Raw genomic sequence first — 22,500 nt, forward strand, 5'->3', positions numbered from 1 at the left:
TAATGTCAACACAGCATCGGGCAGATTCAAACTATCCAAAGTCACAGCATCAATTATACGAACAACAATTGGGAGTTCACAGTCGTCAGGTGTTTCTTCAGCTCACGTCTGATATATATTTACCCTGTAATTTCTTTTATGTATGCATTTCTGACGAAAACACGATCGAAATCGGTCAAATGCATATCTTGTATTGTGAAGATATCCATTTTCATTCATACCTTTTATACATTTGTCAACATGAATATGCGCGCGCGCGCGCGCGCGCGTGTGTGTGTGTGTGCGCGCATATATATGCATATATATGTGTGTATGTATATATATATATATATATATATATATATATATATATATATATATATACATATATATATACATATATATATATATACATACATGTATATATGTATATACATGTATGTATGTATATATACATATGTACACAAATATTTATATATACATAAATATATATTTATATAAACATACACACAAATATATATATACATACACACACACACACACACACACACACACACACACACACACACACACACACACACACACACACACACATATATATATATATATATATATATATATATATATATATATATATATATATATATATATATATATATTTATCCGAGATTGCATTAAATCGCAATCCAAGTCCACGCTAATACCACACGTTGGTTACCAATTGGTGTTTACTTGATACTTGTTGCATAATGCCGTGAGTTGCATGATTATACTAAGATGGATGTCTTTCTATAATATCCGATGTCATTTCCTTTAAATTAATGCATGCAGTCATCCTCCTGTGAAATAATTTACCGTAGTAATCACGGGTCAAAAATCTAATCATGAGTGTTTTCCATGACTTTTTTTTAGATTTCATATTCTCCCATGATTTGTAGACTGATATTACTCGTATCTCCTAAAGGAAATGCCTGCGTTGGGTGTCACAGCTGATCTTATTCGGATAATAAATAAAATTAATAAAAAGATCAGGATATTACTCTCCTCGTTGGTTGTGGCAGTCAACACCGGTGGACTATGAGCCGGCTACCAGGTGGATCACGAACATGTAACAGGGCATTGGTGCAGTAGATTAGTTGTATCAAAATTCGTCTGTTGACCCCGAGATTATGTTCACTTTCATGTCTCAATTACAGCACTAGGTTTCATTTACAGTGTAGCTATCAATTTCTGCAAGAAAATAATATATATTTGTCTTACGAGTTTATGAACATTTTATTTTGAATGTGAAGGGCACAAGGCCACGAGTATTTGGGAAGGCCGGAAGTAGGCCATGGTCATAAAAAAGGTTTAGAACCACTACCACAGACCATAAAAATGAAGTGCAGCCATAGCGTTACTTAACGTTCTTAAACAGTGCCAAGCTTGCGCTGAAGATGCACGTAAGAAAAAAAAAACATTCATATATCTCATATGTAAACTATGAAACTTAGGTATGTAATAGACAAACAATTCGATAATTAACAACCTGACAGTTTCTCTTGTTTAATTTTGCTCAAGGTGACGTTAACCGATGGTGTGGTTAGTTTCCGTAAGTGTCAGGTGCTTGCATGCCTTCTGGCTGACCTGCCCTGCGTGTGATCTGTTATCAACCCAGCGGGGGATGTGCATGGTAAAGCCTCTGAGAATCCTACAAGCATATTGCACCTGCTCTTGCATATCGATGATCAGCAGCCTCTACTCTTAATGGTTAATGGTCATTGGTTAGAAGAAATAAATGTGCCAGACATCAAAGGTCATATAGTATAGTGGTAAAGCATTGTGTCGAAAAGGGTGGAAATGAGTTGACGATTAGGATAGGATGTTAAATGTCAAAGGCTGTAGAACGCTGTAGGATAGAATGGTAGTGAAAAAGAGTATAGAGGGAGAGCAAATGGAATAAGGTGGGGATTTGTAAAAGGATGTGGGGTTAAAGGGTATAGGGCGATCAGATCAAATGGAGAGTATGTGTATGAGGAAGGGAGAGTAACACTGTATGAGGAAAAACTGCAAAAGAGCTATTGTGGAATAAGAAGGGGTAATATGTAAGAAATGATAGTTGTAGAAGTAGGAGAAGAATCTTGAGAATAAGATAAGGAGACGGGAGAAGGTGGTGAAGTATCGGGAAGAATGTCAGGAGGAGAGGCACCCGGAGAAGGACATTGTTGTGACATAAGGTCGACAGAAGGGAGTCACGTGAGTGTCCAGGTGGGCGTGGTAAGGATAATGAGGAAGAAAGAGGGAATGGTGATGCACATAGAGGAGGAGAGGATGGGGTGATTTTTGGGTAAGTGGGAGGAAGAGGGGTAGGGGGAACATGAGGAGGAGGAGATTGGATATCGGCAAATACTTTGAATGTGGAGCGAATAGAAATAGAGCGCGGATGAGGGAGCGAAGCGTTCTCTTGGGTCATGTTTAGAAAGTTTTGGATGCCCAGGAGTTTCTGGAAGGGAGTTGGGTGGGGGTCTGAGAAACAAAGGTTTTCTTTTGTGGAGGAGAAGAGAGAATAGATGTCCGAAGAGCAGAGGGAGAGGTGGGTGTAGGAGAGGATGTGGTTGGAGAAGATGGGGTGGAACGTTAAGATTGTCTGGTGCGACAGGTAGTGAGAAAGAGGAGGGGGAGGGGAAGGTACCTGGGAAGTGGTAGAGATTGGAGGATCTGGATTTAGATGGAAAAGGAATTTGGCTGGAGGAGAGGGGGAGTAGAGATAAGATGGTTCAGGGTAGAAGGAAGAGATACTCGGGGAGCTGCTGAGATTTCTTGAGAAGATGGGAGGGGAGCGGAGCGAAGTACAGTTTCGGAAAAGGTAGAAAGAGAAAAACCTCGTCGATATGCTTCTTGTCTGGCCTCACGTAGGGTGAGGCCTAGTTTGAATCTGATTCGAGCTTGTAGGCATGGAAGCTCCTATAAGATACATTGTGGGACCCACCACAATTAACACAAGTGCATGATTGAGCAGAACAGTTTGAACGGCCATGATCAGGTTGGGCACATAGAGGGCAGCGGGCTGTGGAGCACCAGTGTTTGACTGGGAGGCCAAAACGCCAACATTTCTGACATTGTCGGGAGAGAGGACTTCGCAGTGCACTCAACCAATATAAACTTCATGGTGGAGGTCATCTCTACGGAAGCTAATCTTGACAATATTGCTGCAGGACAGTGTAGGTCACTCAGGGTAGATGATGCACGAGTCTGGAACTCTGATGCAACTTACCAAGGTCTATTCAAGTACTTATATAGCCCTTGACAGACTAGGCATGGACGATCAGAAAGACTACGACAGGAAACTTTGCCTACTCGTCTATGAAGACATTATTGGAAGAAAAGGGTATTGTCAGAGTTAGGGGCTCCAGGGGGAATCACAAAGAATCGATCCCATTTGGCTGTGACAAAAAAGGTACTGAAAAGGGCGAGGGTGGGAGGAAGATGAGGTGATATGGAGAGAGGTAGTACTGTTGGGAGGAGGACAATGAGAATGAAGAGTAGTAATAAGGGGGGAGGAGGTAGACAATGAAGAAGACTGTGCAGTAGAAGATGGGTGGAGGAAGTTGGGAGAGAGGAAGGGGTGTTCTGAAGGTTGAGTAATGCCCTGGGTGGATGATTTGGAGGAGGGGGTATTAGTATCAGTGATTGGAGCCGTGGTCAAAAGAGAGGCAGGGGTCGGGAAATCAATGAAATCAAATTTTGATAGGCTAGTTGATGAGGGGGCAACCCTTAATGCCCCTAATAAGGGTAAAAATTCTTTATTACTGGCCATGGTGAACCAAAATTAGTTGAGGCGAAGGTTGAGGCCCAAGGAAGGGGTGATCCCGTACACTGGTCCCCAGTCTCCCTCTTTTAAGACCACTCACGACAACAAGCAAGGCATTAGGGGACCTTTATTCTCAAGGAAACTGAAACAGTTTAAGTTGTCAAGATGGTTGTCCTCTCAAAGGTGAGAAGACCTGGCAGTGGCATGATTAGTGTGGGTGGTTTCACTTATGGCAGTCTAGGCCACAGTAATGGTCACCATCTCTAGAAGGTAGCGAAGCTTTCTCCTGTAGACTTCAGCCTTATCCAGCAGAGGCAGCTCCAGTTGATAACCTTTTAATAATATTGAGGCTGGAGACCTCTTCTGGCTCTGTCTCTCTTATATGTTAACTTGGTGTGAGATATTCTATGCCAGATTTGCTTCCATGGCATTGTATTTGGTGACTTCAGGGTGGTTTTTGGCTGTGATCGAGCTAGCAGTGAAAAGCCTGCCAGTCCGTTACTCAGAAGTGAAAAGTGTTATTCTCTGGGGCTTTGTAAGGCCTTCCACAGTGATGCAGGTAATGTGGCTAAAGAGATCAACCACAACCTTGTCAGCATTCAGTAAAGATCTTCCAAAATTGCTAGACTAACAGAAGTGCATAGTTCTGTGATACCAACCATTGGCTTGTCATGGCTACCCTGTGGTCCACTTCAACACCATACCCCACCCACCCAACTAAAGAACAGAAAATATTCCCTTAGACAGACTGAGAGGTTAGTGGTCTGTCATCACCATCTCCAGTCACATCACAACCTGACAGATCCTGGAACACTGAAAGAAAACTTCAAACATAAAATGCATAATGAAGCACAAGACTTTACTGGTGAATATGGGGAAACAGTATCTCACAGCTGACACTAGAGATCTCGGTGAATGACACTCATCTGGCCTACCAAGCGCAGAGATACAGTTAGAAGAAATAAATGTGCTAGACATCAAAGGTCATATATCACTATGATAAAGTGTTGTGGTGAAAAGGGTGGAAATGAGTTAAGGATTAGGACAAGCTGTTAAATGTCAAAGGTTGTAAGCTTAGAGAAAGCTGAATGGTAAATGGTTAAAAGCAAAATAAATGTGCTAGACATCTAAGGTCATGTAGCACTATAGATAGGTAGAGTAAAGGGTAGTGAAGGGAGGTTGAGTTAGTAGTTAGTTTCTATGTCAATTATCTAGAGAAAGCAGAACTTAATGCCCTCCTCACAGATGTCTACAGTCCACTCAATGGAGAAGACAGACCATCTTACATCATGTTAGGGTGTAAACGTCAGACCAAGTATTTTGAGCAGCTGTATTAGGAATGGTGTCCTGATCCTTAAAAGAGCTGCTACTCATGTAAAATCACTAAACTCTTATCTTTATGTATTGAAGACAAAAAAAAAAACATCCACAAACTCCAAATCTAACAAGTTTTCAACCCATTTTTCTTTGAATTTCCATTTATTTTGTGCTCATCCTGTTATTTGCTGGCACAATAAAGGAATCTGATGGTTAATGACAGGACAGAGCTAAAACACCTTTTTTAAAAAATAAGATTTATGGTCTAACAATCCCATATAAAGGAGTTTTCCAATGAATTCAAAAGATCTTCATAGGTAGAAAATCAACAAAATGGCACAAGATATAAAAACTCCAATAGACTTAACAAACAAAGGAGTTTATGAAGCACCCATACATATTGCACACTTTTAACAATTTGCATATCCAAAAATCCATGTTTGTTTTACTTCCTTCATGAAACATTTTATTTCAACCTTCATTAGGGGGTTGATCACTCTTCCTCTCTTGATTTTTTTTAATAAAGAAAAAAATAAACACTCATCTTACACTTGTATGCATATGCCAACATCTATGTACCATAGGATGATACGGGCAATTTGTAGTCTTTACAAAGATTATATTAACAGAAAAAAATTGATATGAAATGAAGAATGTATTCATGATAAACCTTTTGAGGAAATGTGTGACTTGATCAGATGTCTAGAGCTAATTTTGAAGATATAGATTCTGAAATGTGTAATATTTGCAGTAAATATTTTCAAAAAAGAACAGAACCATTTAGAACAAAAAATAAACCTAACATGTTTTGGAAAAGCTTTTTCCTCGACAAATTTCACTTCTTCTTTTGAACTACTGACTTCCTGTTTATGCAGAAAATTCTCAATATAAATGTAGAAATTGTGTCCCTCATTACATAAAAAATGATACAAGTAAATATCTTGCAAAATATCTTTTCATACCAGATCATTAGTACCTTGTAAAGGCATACATATATTGTACTGTATGTATTCATTTGGGCATATTCACCCTCCCATACACCTATATAACCATTTATACATACAACCATATAACCCTGGCTAGCATATCCTAATACAAATCCTGGTTTACTTGTGATCAAGTTAAGTGTAATATCAAAAGTTATACATTTGCAAGATGCAGCATAGAAAAAATTCCTTACAAAAGTATATACAAACATAATTAATATGTGCATACACACATGCCTATGTATATTCACATATGAATATGCAAGCATGTCAACATTATTCAGCACTAAGAATGATATCAATTGGAACATCTGTCTCTTCAATGGGTATTTCAGGAAGCACTTGCTCAATAAAAGCCAATGCAATCGTACTTGGAGGATGCTCTTGCACATCTCGACATTTTGCAAGATATGTGTCATAATATCCTCGTCCACGACCCATCCTGTAACAGGAAACTTTGCAAATTAGTAATAACCTTTGAAATCTAGTCTATTATATAAGAACATTGTGAAATATCTCAGAAAATGCTAAAATTACTTTTTTCTTTCAGTATTCCATTTATTGTTTTGTATGTATACAGACCTACAATTTGTATACTTTCACTGCAAATATTTTTACATACATCCTATTAGTAATGCAAATTTACCTATGTCCTGCTTTGGTGAATGCCAGGCCAGGTACAAGGATCAGATCAAGGCCCCCTGAAGCCAGGGCCTGTTCCCGATCTTGGTCCAAAGGAGGCTGCTTGATGTTCCACTTGGTCATCGGCAAAGCATCGTATTCCTCCCACGATTTGAGTCGAACCATATCCATGTAGGTCGACTTGCTATCATATCTGAAAAATTGCCATGTTTAAAACCTGGATCTGTTTGATATAAAGATTTACTGCATCTTCTCTTCTCTTACACAGGGTTATTTTTGTGCTTTAGCTTTTGCATTTATCTTCATACCAAAATCTTACTCTTACAAACTATTCTATAATCAAGCAATACTCTAAGCAGTCTTTCTTATAACAAAAGGAATAACAGATCACAAATAACATAGAGTTGGTGATAAAGCATGAATTATTATTTCATATATTTAGAGATATGTGAAGATTCACTTAAAGCAAGAAGAAAGTATTTTTGTATTACACTAAAAGGTTCATGGATGTGACCTTTCTCTAATGAAGATTAATGCTGCTTTTACAATGCACTATTATTATTCTTCTGACTTCCCAAAATAGGTTATAAAATAGATGAAACAAGGCATAAAATTTGCAGTTATTTACATGTCAAATAAGTCGAAAATTTGCAACATAAACATCATAATTGAAAAGTGTCTTTGAATTTGCCTATCAAGATCCTTGCACTGTTAACGTCGGGGGAAAAAAAATATTCATTACACCAATAAAACATCATCTCCTACTTACCTGGGGATATAAACAGCCTTGCCAGCATCCAAAGCATCCCGCAGGATTAAATCCGTGTTAATTTCGTCGTGCATGCTCAAGAAAATGGACAGCCTCTGGCTCTTCCTGTACAGGTCATGGTGCAGGACCTTCTTCTGCACGACCTGCGACTGCCGTGCCTTCTCCTCGTTACTCAGGCCGTTCAGCTTCGCCTTCAGTTCCTGGCGTAACAGGCCCTTGGCTGTTTTAATGGCATTCATGGCACCCGCGTGGCGTCGGAGAAATCACCTGTCAGTGAGGAGGAGGAGCGCGGCGTGGCATTGAAAATAGCCGTCCGCAAGTAGCCTTCAGCCTCCGTCGCGTCGCTTGGGAACAGCTGATTGGGGCCGCGTTCGTTTCGCTGCTCGGTGGCTTCAAGCCGCTAACTTCTTGTTACGTTCGGATGGGCTATTTTTTCAAGATATTTTGGTGTTGTAGGATATGGAAGGGGACAGTGATATATACATATATATTTTTTTCTTTATTTGATGTGTTTATGGATTGGGGAGGATAAATCGTTGTATACTGATGTTGGGGGGTATTTGTTAAAGCTCATTGCTATAATATCTTTGAACTATGCACTTTCACCGCGTTTGTGTTGCAAGGTATTATCTTCATTTTTTTTACAATTAGGGTCACCCAAGTCTCAGAAAGTATGCTAAAGCTGGTCTTGACGCAGTTACTTAAGTGGCCTTGACTATGAAGAATGATAAAAAAATGTGATATATATATATAAATAAAGCCAAAGATAATAATTCCGCTCTATTTAACTGCGAATCGCCCAGAAAACCAGCAGAGGAGGAATAGTAATCACCTACACCCAAAAGAGCATTACACAAGCATAAAACCCATTTAGACCCGAGACAGCGCACACGTGCGGCTCGAAGTACCATGCATTGCCGACTGCCCAGCGCCGCTCTGATTGGCCGGTGGCAGGGGTGTGGCATCGCCGTCCGGTTACGTCATAGTAGCTCTGGGTGCCAAGGGAGGCTTGGGTCTCCCCTTTTAGTCAGCTGATAAATCCCGTCCTAGCAACGTTAGTTGGAATAGCTTCCAGTGACAGCATTTTTTTTTTCTCTCTTTCTAAAGGGATATTTCAGATATGCCTTTCGTGACGCTGACTACTAATCTGTCTTCTGAAAAAGTGGACAAGGCTTTTTCTGAGAGCTTTTCGGAAAAGTTGGCAGAAACTTTGGGGAAGCCCATAGAAGTAAGTCGAATTGATAAAAAAAAAAGTTATATATGACAACAGCTGTAATAGAGCAGTCAACATAGTAATAAAAAAAATACAAGTTACATTAACCCCCTTTAACATTATCCCCCAAACTCTAAAGGAATCAGGACGAACCGATCGAAACTCAAATCATCCCCCATTGAAAAACCAAACCACCGTCTCAACACAGCCCCCTCTCTCGCCCAGCGTATTTCAGTGACTGTAGTGGCTGGGCAGCAGATGTGCCGAGGAGGAAGCTGGGACCCGTTGTGTGAGGTTCACGTGTTGGCCATTGGACTCGATTCCGCCGAGAAAACCCAGAAGCCAGCTGAAGAAATAACCAAATTCTTGTCTGACCGTACTGGGATTCAGCCTGCAAGGTGAGTCTGACGTGGATACGAATGGGGTGAGAGTCGCATTATTTATTTGTTTGTTTGTTTAGTGTAATGGGAGGGCTGATCGTCTGCAAATTCTCGGAAGATCGTGTTCCAAATCTTGCGTATTTGTAGAATGGAGAAATAATGATGACACGGATTTTTTTTTATTGTGTTTTTGAGGAGCGTGTGCGTATATTGAAAGTCTGTCTGTTATTTGTCTGTCTGTCTGTCTGTCTCCCTTCCTCCCTCTCTCTCCCTCCCTTCACCTCCATCTCTCTCTCTCTCTCTCTCTCTCTTTTAGAGAGAGAGAGAGAGAGAGAGAGAGAGAGAGAGAGAGAGAGAGAGAGAGAGAGAGAGAGAGAGAGAGAGAGAGAGAGAGAGTGTGTGTGTGTGTGTGTGTGTGTGTGTGTGTGTGTGTGTGTGTGTGTGTGTGTGTGTGTGTGTGTGTGTGTGTGTGTGTGTGTGTGTGTGTGTGTGTGTGTGTGTGTGTGTGTGTGTGTGTGTGTGTGTGTGTGTTTTACATGTGTGTATGTGTGCGCACATGTTTGTCTGTGATGTATATAATTATTCTCACTCTTTGACAAAATGAAATATCTCGAGATAAAGACTGGGCTAAGATATTACAAAACCATTGTGAAATTTCTTTGGCAATGCTTCGGATACACGCACAGTTTTACAATTAGGAGTTAGAATCATTTTTCTTGCGAAATATAGTTATGAAACGGATGCCAGTTACTCATTTTAATGTCAGAGTTAGTTATTTTCATGAAGCAGTTGCGCTCTCTCTCTCTCTCTCTCTCTCTCTCTCTCTCCTCTCTCTCTCTTCTCTCTCTTCCTCTCTTCTCTCTCTCTCTCTCTCTCTCCTCTCCCCCTCTCTCTCTCTCTCTCTCTCTCTCTCTCTCTCTCTCCTCTCTCTCTCTCTCTCTCTCTCTCTCTCTCTCTCTCTCTCTCTCTCTTCTCCTCCTCTTCCACTCTCTCTCTCTCCTCCTCTACCTCTCCCCCTCTTCTTCTCTCTCTCTCTCTCTCTCCCTTCCTTCTCTCTCTCTCTCTCTCCCTCCTCCCTCCCTCTCCCTCTCTCTCTCTCTCCTCCTCCTCTCTCCTCTCTCCTCTCTCTCTCTCCTCTCTCTCTCTCTCTCTCTCCTCTCTCTCTTTCTCTCTCTCCTCTTCTCTCTCTCCTCTCTCTCTCTCTCTCTCTCTCTCTCTCCTTTCTCTCTCTCTCTCTCTCTCTCTCCATCCTTGATATTTGTGTCACGCGAACTTGATTTGATGTAATGTCATAGTGTCCGGAATGGCTATCATGCTTTTTTTTTTTTTTTTTTATCCATTGCTTGAGATGAATCCGGAGTTGCCATCTATCGTCATCTTTATCGTCGTCATAGTCATCATTATCATCGAAATCGTTATTGTTACCGTCATCATCACTATCACTATTACTATCACCACTAACAATATCGTCATCATCATTATCATCGTAATCGTCATCATCACCGTCACCATCATCGTCATCATCATCACTATCACCATTACTACCGCCACAAATGATATCGTCATTACTATCACTATCAAAGTCACCATCACCATCTTCGTCACCACCACCATCACCATTACTCTCGCCACAAATAATGTCATCACCATCGTTATCATCGTCACCATCACCATCTTCGTCACCATCGCCATCTTCGTCACCATCACCATTACTACCGCCACCATCGCCATCTTCGTCACCATCACCATTACTACCGCCACCATCGCCATCTTCGTCACCATCACCATTACTACCGCCACCATCGCCACCATTGCATCGCAAGACAGAGGCAATTCCCTTCTCATTCTACAGTTTTCTGTCCTGTGTTATTAATCTTTTCTTAATATTTGTTAATTTTTGTTAATCTCTGTCAGTTTATTAATTAATCATTGTTAATCTTTTTTTTTTCTTTGTTAATTTTTTCAGCTGTCATTTTTTTTGTTAATCTTTGTAATTTTTGGTTAATCTTTGTCAGTTTTTTGTTAATCTTTGTCAGTTTTTGTCAATCTTTACTATGTTTATAATTTTTTGTTAATTTTTGTCAATTTTTTTGTTAATCTTCGTCAGTTTTTGATAATCTTTGTCAATTTTCCGATCTCATGTCATGTCGTTTATTTTCTGTTTTTTTTCCAATGCGTTATTAACTGTGTCTTGTCATTCTACTTCTTACTCTGTTATCATGTTGAGTGAAAACGCTATGAAACGCAACAGAAGATAAAGAGAAGGAAGAGTGACATCGAATTTTTTTTATCTTGATATGATGCTCCTTGTCATCTGTTTTCTTGCTGTCTTATCATCTTATCTCTTTGTGTTTTAGTCAAGGTCGTGGTGGCACTATGTCTGAATGCAATGCTGGGATGTGCTGTGGGTGTTGCGGAGTCTCTGTCTCTTTCCCTCTGTCTGTCTGTCTTGTCTGTCTTTCTCTTTCTCTTTCTCTCTCTCTCTCTCTCTCTCTCTCTCCTTCCTCTCCCTCTCCTCTCTCTCTCTCTCTCTCTCTCTCTCTCTCTCTCTCTCTCTCTCTTTCTTTCTATCATCATCATTATCATCATCCTCGTTATTTTATTAAGCATAGCCGTCATGATTGTTATCATGCCCATGCTTATTATTCAGGTTATTGGCGTTCGAGCTGAAAGAACAACATTTTAGGCCACTGTTTCAGCATCGACCAGAATATAAGATTTGGACCAAGCATTAAAAGAGTGACTTTACATCCTTATAAATGGGAAAAGACTTCGGGTCACAGAGATATAGTGACGGAGGAGAACAAGGTCAATTTAAGGTCAGCCGTTCGGTGTGGTGACCTGAGAGCTAGCTAGAGGCAGGTCACCAGATGGCTGTTGAAAAGATGTGACCAGCTGTTGGCGTACTTTAAGAGTACGCTTGGATGCTGGAGATTTCTCTCTCTCTCTCTTCTCTCTTTCTCTTCTCTCTCTCTCTCTCTCTCTCTCTCTCTCTCTCTCTCTCTCTCTCTCTCTCTCTCTCTCTCTCTCTCTCTCTCTCTCTCTCTCTCTCTCATTTGGAACTATATAAGGCGTTAGTGGAGACTTAAAAGGGAAAGTGCTCTAAAGACTTTCAACTTAATATTAAGAGCCACGTCATCAGCATAGGATTAAGGATAGGAAAACGGTGGCTTGGATGAAGAACTTGTGAGAAAAAAAGGGTTTTGTCGAAGGTATCATCATCATATATCAAGGGGCTAACGCCGACGGGGGCGCATGGCCGCATCCACCCTTCGCTTCCAGCCACGGGGATCCCTCGAGGCGAGTCTCCAGGCAGGCCCACGGCCCATCTCTAATTCCTCGCGACAGGTCTCGTCGAGCTGCCCAAGCCATGATCTCCGAAGTCGTCCCACAGGTCTCCTCCACTCAGGGTTGTCTCGCAGAGACTCCTGGTGGGCAGGGTCGTCCACAGGGAGACGAGCTAGGTGGCCATATAGCCTAAGTTGGCGATCCCGGATTATGCAAGTAACAGGCCCCATGCCAGTCTCACGGTGTAACCGCCGGTTGGACACACGGTCCTGCCAACTGTACCCCATGATCCGGCGAAGGGACTTGTTACAAAAGGCATCAAGGCGAGACTCCAAGACACTGGATAGCGTCCAGGTTTCGCTTCCATAGAGCAAAACTGGCAGTATCAAGGCCTTGAAGACACGCAGCTTGGTCGAAGTTATATTGAGGGTAAATTAACCCAAGGATAAGGCAATGGGGGGAAAAGTCGTAAAACCGAAGAGTGTGAAGAGAAATGAAAAAAGACGGCATTTTAAAATAACGATTACTTACTGTTATTATCTTCTTTGTATTTTGCTTGCGGTGTAGGAGGGGGGGTTGCGATTTGTTTCTTGAGTTTGAATTTAGTCAAAACAGCATGCCTAGATGATCCTCGCGCATGCACCCTGGGATTAAAAGGGGAGGAAAAAGAACAGCTAATGGTTAATGGCTAAAACAAAGAAATGTGCTAGACATCAAAGGTCATGTAGCACTATGGGAAAGTATTAAGGCGTAAAGGGTAAACATGAGTTAGCGATTAGGATAAGTGGATAGAAGAAGGGGATGAAGAAGAGAAGGAAAAGGAAAGGAGAGGAAAAGACCGTGTAAAATTAGGTCTCAGTTTCCGTTTCCTAAGCCCCCCCCACAGACACACACACGACGAAAACGAGCATGGCATTAAACGGCGGGAGGAGAAAAGGAGAAAAGGCTTCAGTGGTCAATGTATTGGATGCACCCTACGCATTATCTTATAATTTTTAAGTTACGACGCGGACAACACTGTGCTTCACGTACATAGTACTCAAAGCTGCTCGCCATACTCGAGGGGACTTCCTATTGTTAATTTCTTGTGTTATGGAAGCATGCACCTCTTTGTAGTCATGTGCTTGTTGACAGGCCAGATGCATAAGTTTTCGTTGTCGTCAACGTCATCAACATCAACTTCAACATATCCTGTTGCATGTACAGTTATGGATATTCATTGTTACTCTATGTTATCACCCATGTTATCTATATTAACAGTGTTATTACTGAATTATCTAACATTTTTATTTATATTTTTTGGCCCTATTATCCTTATCGCTATAATTGCTCTCGACAAAATTATTCAACTTCATTATTGATAAAGAGAAATAATACTTTTTATTTACTTTTCCCCCCTTAGAATCTGCTTAACTTTCCGACCAGTGCTGCCTCATCAGGTTTCCGTCAATGGCGCTTTAATGGGATGATTTCAACAGCCAGTGAATGGGACTGCAACCATGAGAGAGTATGTGGAATGATCTAGCAATAAACTATTCTACAGTTGTCGATTTTTTTTTCCAAGAAATCCCTAACTTGAATAAGATTTTTTTTTTTGCTGCAGGTTGCCTTTTAAGTACTGTACTATGTAATGTTAATTAGTACATAACATGAGATTATATGTAAGCTTATCCAATGTATAAATTCTCTCTTCCTACTCTCGCTTTTTTTTCCTCCACTTAATAGTCATCTGCAGATTCCATCAAATGATATAGTACAAGAATTATCAGTCCACTGTTTAAAAAGTTTATTCCAAGTAAAAAGTTTAATGACCAAATAATGTTGAAGATTCTCTTTCTACCTCTCAACACTCCTTCAAGGGGCCTTTTTCATCCCGTTTCAATACTGCCTCTCTCTCACATTTTAATTATTTGACCTAGAATCTCTCAAAGTGAATTAGTCACAAAGGAATTGTCCAACTTCCATGTTACCTCCTTTGGTTTTGAAAGTTGATATTATGTCTTAAATTGACAAATTTTTTAATAGATTAAACCTAACCAAAATAACTAAATAACATCATTGCTGTAAGGATAAACTTTTCCAATTCAAAATGCGAAATCAGATGGTCTGGGGCCATACTTTTTGGGGTGGATTGGACATTGTATGTCAATTACTGATAATAAAGGCCAGAAATCTGTTTTAATTATGTAGTTCCTCGGTTATATGTTGAGAAGAGTAAGAACAGTGACAACAATATATTGTTAAGAAATTGATTTTTTTTCATATAGTGTGGTGCATAACAAAATTGACATTTTAAATATACATCCAATATTCTTTATTGAGAAAAGGTATATACACAAAGGTCATTTCCCATGGAGCTGCATGTCACCTACCAAATCATCTCTGACTTTACATTCTTTTTACAGTTAAATTGAATTTTTTACAGAAGACAAAATAATTATAGGGCTGATCCATGTTATGTAGAGGTTTAATAATGAAAAGTTTTGTCAAATGATCAGTGAGATAACAGAGAAAATGTCAGTTTCCTTAGCTAAATTGCCTTATTAAACATACTTTAATGAAGATTAAAAATATAGGCGCATAAATCTAATGAATGTAAGATCAATTGTTAAATTATTAAATAACTCTCATTGAATATGTTAACTGCCTAATAGTAAAGACTTGAAACCCAAATAAGAAAACTGCCCAAACACACAATACAAACACTAATGATAAGAATTATAAGCCCTTACTCATGGAAAAATGACTAACAAGAACACACTCCCCCTCTGCCTATACCCCACTACAGTTATTTAAACAAGACGTAGATCTTCAGAGGGCAGCACACAATGACCCTATCCCATGCACCCCATCCTAGCAGCAGTCTCCATCTAGCTCCTTGTGGTGTACATGTCAGCATCTTCAGGGTTGCTCTGCCCGTAATCCTTTTCTACAGGCGTTGGTGTCAGCTGAACGATGACGTCCTTGCCTTCTTGCTTCACCTCAGCTCCGGTCTATTGAAGAGAGACACATGATAGTTAAAAGGCATGGAAATAACAATGCGGCAATTATCCCTATCACAAGAAATGCAAAAGCGATACAAAGTTAATATATCAGCGATTCAAGCCAGAATCCAAAAGGGTATGCTCATGAACGAAAAAACTGTAGTGACAAACTTCAGCAGTTTTTGTATCTAAACAATTATAATATATAGGAGTTAGTGGTAAGCCATGACGATTACTTTTTAAGAGATTAATGAACAGGATAAACACCAACACACATTAGTATGAATTAATCTTAAGAACCATTAGTAGAACAAGACAAATTTGAAATGCCTCAAATCAACCCACAATAATTTCAGATGAAACACACATCCATAGTCATCAGTGCATATAATATTGCCAATGCTAACATCCTATGCATAAGCTCCGGATAATGCAAATAACCAAGTGTCTAGAATTTACCTAAGCTATGAGAGTTGATAAATAGTAAGAACCCAAGATCTGTTTAAAATGTAATATCTACAGGCAGAGATATTTTGACACACTTCAAATATCCGTTCAAGAACAAAGTCCTGCTTGTACATTATGCCAATGGAATACTCTTATTGGAAAACAAACAAATGACAAATACCTCCAATATAATCAGTCATCTTAGAAACTTTTTTCCTCCTAATTAAAAGTCTCATAGTCACACAACTGAGTTTGAATTTCAATACAAATTTATTTCTAGATGATAATACAATGTTATCAAATATATCTAAAATACAGTATTCTTAACCACAACTCTTGGCAATCAGAACAGTTTTATATCAAATAGCAACTACTACAACTGAACAGGTAAACCAACATTATATCATATTCATGAAGCATAATACAAGCAGTCCTCATTTCCCCACTAATCAGTTTTGTCTTCTATCTGATGTATATTATCTAAGTTTTTGTTATAAATATATATATATATATATATATATATATATATATATATATATATATATATATATATATATATATATATATAAATAAGATTTCTATGATTATGAAATGATAACCCGGACCAATTCTGATGAGTGCTGGTATTTCTACCCACTAACTGGCTGCTGCTAGTGCTGTGCATGATCTTCCATGAGCTACGAAGCATATTCATAATACTGTCTTTTTATGACTAATATAAACCTACTCACAAAGGCTATCAGTTACTCCAAGATCTTCTGTTGGTTAATAGATCATATTCTGTTAATGTTTTTGTTATATGTTAAATAATGTCCTTACTTAATGATTAATGTAAAAACACAAGGTTCAAAGTGATAAAGGATTGATTTTATAAAACAGTCATGACAACCTGCAGACAAAGAAGGATTATTGACCCATTTCCTGTGGAGTTTAAAGATGCCATAAAAGCTTAGTGAAGGAAACCTAATTTGTTCAAAAAACTATTTTTGGGGGGAAGGTAAACAAAAAGATAGAATGGATAAGAAAAGGAGAAAAATCGTATTCCTAGAGAACAATTAACCAAGAAATATGAAGTTGGTTAATAAGCCAATCACATTTCATCATCTAATATTTTATGAGGAAAAAAAAAAAATGCTTTCTTAAAAACAAAATGAAAACCATATTCAATAAATTAAACAAGAAAACAAACTGTGCATTACTGCATTCTCCCTTAAATTATCCCAAAAGAGGCATAACTCACAGAAACACACAGGTAGTCTCACTGTCAAACACATACAGTACAACCTTAATAATACTTGTACATGGATTACAAAGAAAATGAAGCAAAATATAAGTATGTGTGTGTGTATTATATATATATATATATATATAATATATATATATATATATATAAATATATATATATATATAATAATAATACTATATATATATATATATAATATATATATATATATATATATATATATATATATATATATATATATATTAATTATATATATATTAATATTATATATATAATATATATATAATTATAATAAAATATTATAATATTAATATATATATAAATATATATATTATAATATATATATAATATATTATTATATATATATATTATAATATATATATATATATATATATATATAATATATATATATATATATATATATATATCACACACTTTAAAAATTTGTGGTAAGATTGTACTGCATTTGAATTATGTTAAACTGGTTATAAAAAAAATCAGGCAACATACCTTAAGGGTATTGAAAAGTTACGCGAGTGTATATATTGAGGGATTCATTAACAGGAAAAATTAGTAGATACTAGTCAGCAGTATCAGTATTTCTGTTTTGAAAATCATGCAAATCATCATCTAGATATGTATGAAACATAAAATTTAAGGACAGATTACTTCTTACACATTATGTCCTTCAATGGGAGTCAAAAGGAACTGAATGAAATACCAGAGAGAACTACAGCAGAAGCTGCTAATCTCTCACTCACAAACAAAGAAGACCTGGACAAAGAAACAACATGGAAGTAATAATGGGAAAGAGACCCATTCCAGCAACCTGAAGCTTAGTATAAGAGAGCAGCAGCATCTCTATTGGTTACAACAGGCACTTAGATATGAGGCTCTAACTTTACCCTTGACCAGCCTTGCTGATGGGAGCTCACTGGATTCTTGCTTTGCTGGGAGCTTTCTGCGGAGTCAACATCAACTGGATGGCTTGGTTTTCCTACTACAATAAACACATCATCATCTCTAGCATTCTCTTTTGAGGTTTCACTACCCTGAGTTGGTTCTTTTTCAGTACTGGTAATTTCAGGAGAACCTTTACTTTTCAGCATGGTTGCAATTTTATCCAGGAATGAAGGCTTTACTTCCTCTGTAGCAGCTTTATCCGAACCAGAAACTTCAGTCTCAGTTTTTTCGGATGATGTTTGGTCTACTTTCTCTGTTGGTTGCTGAGAAGCAGCACCAGAAAAGGCCACAATATTCTGCTTTTCATCGCTACTTATCAATTCAGCCAGCTGATCAAAAAGACCTTTGTCCTTCACCTCCAAAACTGGTTCTGTTGTTTTCTCACTAAAAGCTGGCATAACTTCACTTGGTGCATCTGGTGTTGCCAAACCTGAAATGCTACCTTCCACCCCTTCAACTGTACCCTGGCCTATTCTAATAGAGGGGGACTGTACCTGGGACTCCTCTGAAGGTCCTGACACAGATGTCGCTCCCTCGGGTGAGGAATCACCAACTGCTACCGGTTCTGGAACAGCCTCTGTTGGAGAGTCAGATGCATGAATTTCCTTACTACTATCTGAAGTCACACCAGCAGACTGCTTACTGTCAGGTTTTTTCTCACCAAAAAAACTTGCAAATTTCTCCACTAAAGATTCTTTCTTTGCAGATTCAGATGACAAGAGCTTGTCAACCACAGGTGTGGAATCATCATTGGTTTCTGAGGGTTTCAGTGAGGTAGAGACGGTTTCATCAATATTTACAATGTCAGTGGAATTATCCTTGGCCCCTTCGGAATCTGACTTTTCTGCTCTTTCAGTTGCAACAACTGTATCTGGCTCCTGTGGCTCCACTGCTGCCTCAGGAGCAGGTGGAACATCCTCTTTAGTTTCTTCTTTTTTAGAGAAGATGCTAATCAGCTGATCAAACAAACCAGATTCTGCCTGAGATGTGTCTGCTTTACCTTCAATAATCTCTGCTTCCTTTTTAGTTTCTTCTGCTACTTCCTCAACCTTTTCTGCAACAGACTCTACTGTACCAATAACCTCTTCCACTTTTTCAGCAACTTCCTTTGTCTCTTCAGCTTTCTCTGCAACAGATTCAGGTATACCAGGAGTATCATGAGCAGCTGTGACAGCAGCACCTGCAGCTTCTTCTACAACATCTACAGCTGATTCCACCTTTTTACTAATCTCTTCAACTACTCCAGCTGCTGTAATTACTTCATCTGCTGCTTTCTGAACTGCCGATTCACCTTCCACTGCAACATCTTTTCCAGGCTTTTCTTCCTCACTGGAGAAGAACTGCATAAGTTTACCAACCAATCCTATCTTCTCAATACTTTTGTCTGCTTCTGCCTCCTTCACTTCTGCAGCTGGTGCCTCTTCTTTTGCCTTCACATCTTCAATCTGTTTAACTTCCTCTTCTACGGGTGTCACTTCAAGGTCTTTCACATCTGTGCTTTTCAGTTCTTCTGGTGTTTGTCCTGTCACATAATCAATAGCTTTTTCTATGAGTTCCTCTCTCTTTTCTTTGCTCTCTATCAATTCAACGGCTCTACTTTCAATAGCCTCTGCTTCCTTTTTAATCTCCTCTGCAATTTCTTCCACCTTCTCTGCAACAATCTCTACTGTGCCAATAACCTCTTCCACCTTCTCAACTATAGACTTTGTTTCTTCAGCCTTTTCTGCAACAGATTCAGGAATACCAGGAGTATCATGAGCAGCTGTGACAGCAGCATCCGCAGCTTCTTCAACCACTTCTACAACTGATTCAACCTTTGTACTAACATCTTCTACAACTTGTGCAACCTTAGATACATCTCCTGCATCTTTCTCTACACTTTGGGCTACTTCACTTACCGCTTCTGCAGCTTTTTCCTCCACAATTTCTCCACCTTCAACTATAGCATCTTTTACCACTGGTTCTACTGACTCTGGTGTCTTCTCTTCATTAGAGAAGAACTGCATAAGTTTACCAACCAATCCTATCTTCTCAATACTTTTGTCTGCAACAACTTCTGCCTCCTTCACTTCTGCAGCTGGTGCCTCTTCTTTCGCCTTCACATCTTCAATCTGTTTAACTTCCTCTTCTATGGGTGTCACTTCGAGGTCTTTCACATCTGTGCTTTTCAATTCTTCTGGTGTTTGTCCTGTCACATAATCAATAGCTTTTTCTATGAGTTCCTCTCTCTTTTCTTTGCTCTCTATCAATTCAACGGCTTTACTTTCAATAGCCTCTGCTTCCTTTTTAATCTCTTCTGCAATTTCCTCAACCTTCTCTGCAACAAACTCTACTGTGCCAATGACCTCTTCCACCTTTTCTGCAATTTCCTTTGTCTCTTCAGCTTTCTCTGCAACAGATTCAGGTATACCAGGAGTATCATGAGCAGCTTTGGCAGCAGCACCTGCAGCTTCTTCTACAACATCTACAGCTGATTCCATCTTTTCACTTACCTTTTCAACAAGTTCAGTTGCTTTTAATACTTCATCTGCTTCTTTCTCAGCTTCTTTTGCTACATCACTAACAGCCTCTGCTATTTTTTCCTCAACTTTCTCTCCACCCTCAATAACAGCTTCCTTTACCAGTGTTTCTACAACCTCCTTTACAGGCTCAGGTTTTTCTTCCTCACTGGAGAAGAACTGCAATATTTTATCAACTAAACCTACTCTCTCTTTTTGTGTCTTTTCATCACGAATCAATGTTGGTTCTTTTTCTTCTGTAATAGGTGCTGATTGTGGCTGCTGTTCTTCCGTTACAAAGTATTTCAGACTGTGCGACTTCAACAACTGGTGCCACTGCAGGTTCCTCTGTGCTCACTTCTTCTTTCACAATGTCTGCTGCTTTAGATACATCTGCTGCATCCTTCTCCACTTCTTGGCTTTTCCCCTTTTGTAACTTCTTCCTCCACTTTGTCTCCAACTTCAGCAACAGCTTCCTTTACTCCTGGTTCTAAGGATAGGTTTTCATCACCCTGTTTTTCATCCTCACTGGAGAAAATCTGGATTAGTTTATCAACCAAACCAATCTTTTCAGCACTCTTCTCTGTGGTTACTTCAGCCTCCTTCAGTTCTTCAATTGGTGCCACTGTTGCTTCTTTTTCTTCAGTTACAGCAGAAAGTTTTTCTTGAACTTCCATTCCCTCAGGTGCTGGCACTTCTGGCTCCCTTGCTCCTTGCTTTCCTTCTTCAACGGATGTCACTTCAGGTTCTTTGGCATCTGCAACTGCCACAGGTTCTTCTACAAGTGCTGCTTCCGGTTTCTTGATTTCTACACCCTCCAATTCCTCATGTGTCTTACCAGTCACATAATCAATGGCTTTTTCTATGAGTTCTTCTCTCTTTTCCTTGCTCTCTATCAGTTCAACCGCTTTACTTTCAACAGCCTCTGCTTCTTTTTTAATCTCCTCTGCAACTTCCTCAACCTTTTCTGCAATAAACTCTACTGTGCCAATGACCTCTTCCACCTTTTCAGCAATTTCCTTTGTCTCTTCAGCTTTCTCTGCAACAGATTCAGGAATACCAGGAGTATCATGAGCGGCTTTGGCAGCGGCACCTGCAACCTCTTCTACAACCTGTACTGCAGATTCCACCTTTTCTCCGATCTCTTCAACAACCTCTGCGTCTTCAATAACTTTATCTGCTCCTTTCTCGACGAATTCTGCTGCCTCACTGACTGCTTCTGCAATCTTTTCTTCTACTTTTTCTCCACCCTCGACTACAATCTCTTTTAGAGGTTCTTTCTCCTTGGAAAAGTACTGGATAATTTTATTCACCAGACCTACTTTCCGAATACTGTCATCGCTGGGTGCCGCCTCAGCCTCCCTTGCATCTGCTTTTCCCTTTACTTCAGGGTCTGATGGTGCTTCTGTCTCTGGCAGAGTTTCTGTAGGTTTCACTTCAGGCTCAGGCACAGTTTCAACAGGTTTCACTTCTGGTTCAGGCACAGTTTCAGCAGGTTTCACTTCTGGTTCAAGCACAGTTTCAGCAGGTTTTACTTCAGGCTCAAGCACAGTTTCTGTAGGTTTCACTTCTGGTTCAGGCACAGTTTCAGCAGGTTTCACTTCTGGTTCAAGCACAGTTTCAGCAGGTTTTACTTCTGGTTCAAGCACAGTTTCAGCAGGTTTTACTTCAGGCTCAAGCACAGTTTCTGTAGGTTTCACTTCTGGCTCAGGAACTATTTCAGCAGGTTTCACTTCTGGTTCAGGCTCCATTTCAATGGGTTTCACTTCTGGCTCAGTGGGTTTTACTTCAGACACTAATTCTATTTCAGCAGGTTTCACTTCTAGCTCAGGCTCTGTTTCAGCAGGTTTAGATTCTAGGTCAGGTTCTCCTACAGCAGGGGTTACATCTAGCACAAGTTCTTTTAAAGCTGGGGTTACTTCAAGCTCAGGTTCTGTTAAGACAGGTGTTATTTCTGTTACTGCAGGTGCCACTACTATATCCTTGGGTTCCTCTGTTATG

At 39.4% G+C, this 22,500-nt stretch overlaps 4 protein-coding genes across 5 annotated transcripts in view; 1 reads left to right on the forward strand and 3 right to left on the reverse strand.

The window, feature by feature from the left end:
- Positions 1 to 5,446: 5,446 nt before the first annotated feature.
- LOC119568788 (5-formyltetrahydrofolate cyclo-ligase-like) lies at positions 5,447 to 7,856 on the reverse strand. The gene is made up of 3 exons (XM_037917235.1): positions 7,484 to 7,856; positions 6,719 to 6,907; positions 5,447 to 6,514 (listed from the first exon to the last, which is right to left on the reverse strand). Exons 1-3 carry the CDS (start codon positions 7,720 to 7,722, stop codon positions 6,349 to 6,351), a joined length of 594 nt encoding a protein of 197 aa, XP_037773163.1. The 5' UTR covers positions 7,723 to 7,856; the 3' UTR covers positions 5,447 to 6,348.
- Positions 7,857 to 8,491: 635 nt separating this feature from the next.
- LOC119568800 (D-dopachrome decarboxylase-A-like) lies at positions 8,492 to 13,909 on the forward strand. Its single transcript, XM_037917243.1, has 3 exons — positions 8,492 to 8,711; positions 8,922 to 9,094; positions 13,767 to 13,909. Exons 1-3 carry the CDS (start codon positions 8,604 to 8,606, stop codon positions 13,831 to 13,833), a joined length of 348 nt encoding a protein of 115 aa, XP_037773171.1. The 5' UTR covers positions 8,492 to 8,603; the 3' UTR covers positions 13,834 to 13,909.
- Positions 13,910 to 14,654: 745 nt separating this feature from the next.
- Positions 14,655 to 21,741, reverse strand: LOC119568773 (muscle M-line assembly protein unc-89-like). 2 transcript variants are annotated; one of them, XM_037917221.1, is made up of 2 exons: positions 17,944 to 21,741; positions 14,655 to 15,357 (listed from the first exon to the last, which is right to left on the reverse strand). In XM_037917221.1, exons 1-2 carry the CDS (start codon positions 20,479 to 20,481, stop codon positions 15,235 to 15,237), a joined length of 2,661 nt encoding a protein of 886 aa, XP_037773149.1. In that variant the 5' UTR covers positions 20,482 to 21,741; the 3' UTR covers positions 14,655 to 15,234. The 2 variants fall into 2 exon arrangements, with proteins under 2 accessions (XP_037773149.1, XP_037773155.1); XM_037917227.1 differs by having other exon boundaries at positions 18,496 to 21,422.
- Positions 20,668 to 22,500, reverse strand: part of LOC119572422 (fibrous sheath CABYR-binding protein-like) — a 12,889-nt gene continuing 11,056 nt past the window's right edge. The window contains exon 12 of the mRNA XM_037919539.1: positions 20,668 to 22,500. This exon is cut by the window's right edge and continues 478 nt beyond it. Within this exon, the coding sequence (XP_037775467.1) occupies positions 20,883 to 22,500 (1,618 nt within the window). The 3' untranslated portion in view covers positions 20,668 to 20,882.

Source organism: Penaeus monodon, chromosome 4 (assembly GCF_015228065.2).
Source record: "Penaeus monodon isolate SGIC_2016 chromosome 4, NSTDA_Pmon_1, whole genome shotgun sequence".
Classification (NCBI taxonomy): Eukaryota; Metazoa; Arthropoda; class Malacostraca; order Decapoda; family Penaeidae; genus Penaeus; species Penaeus monodon.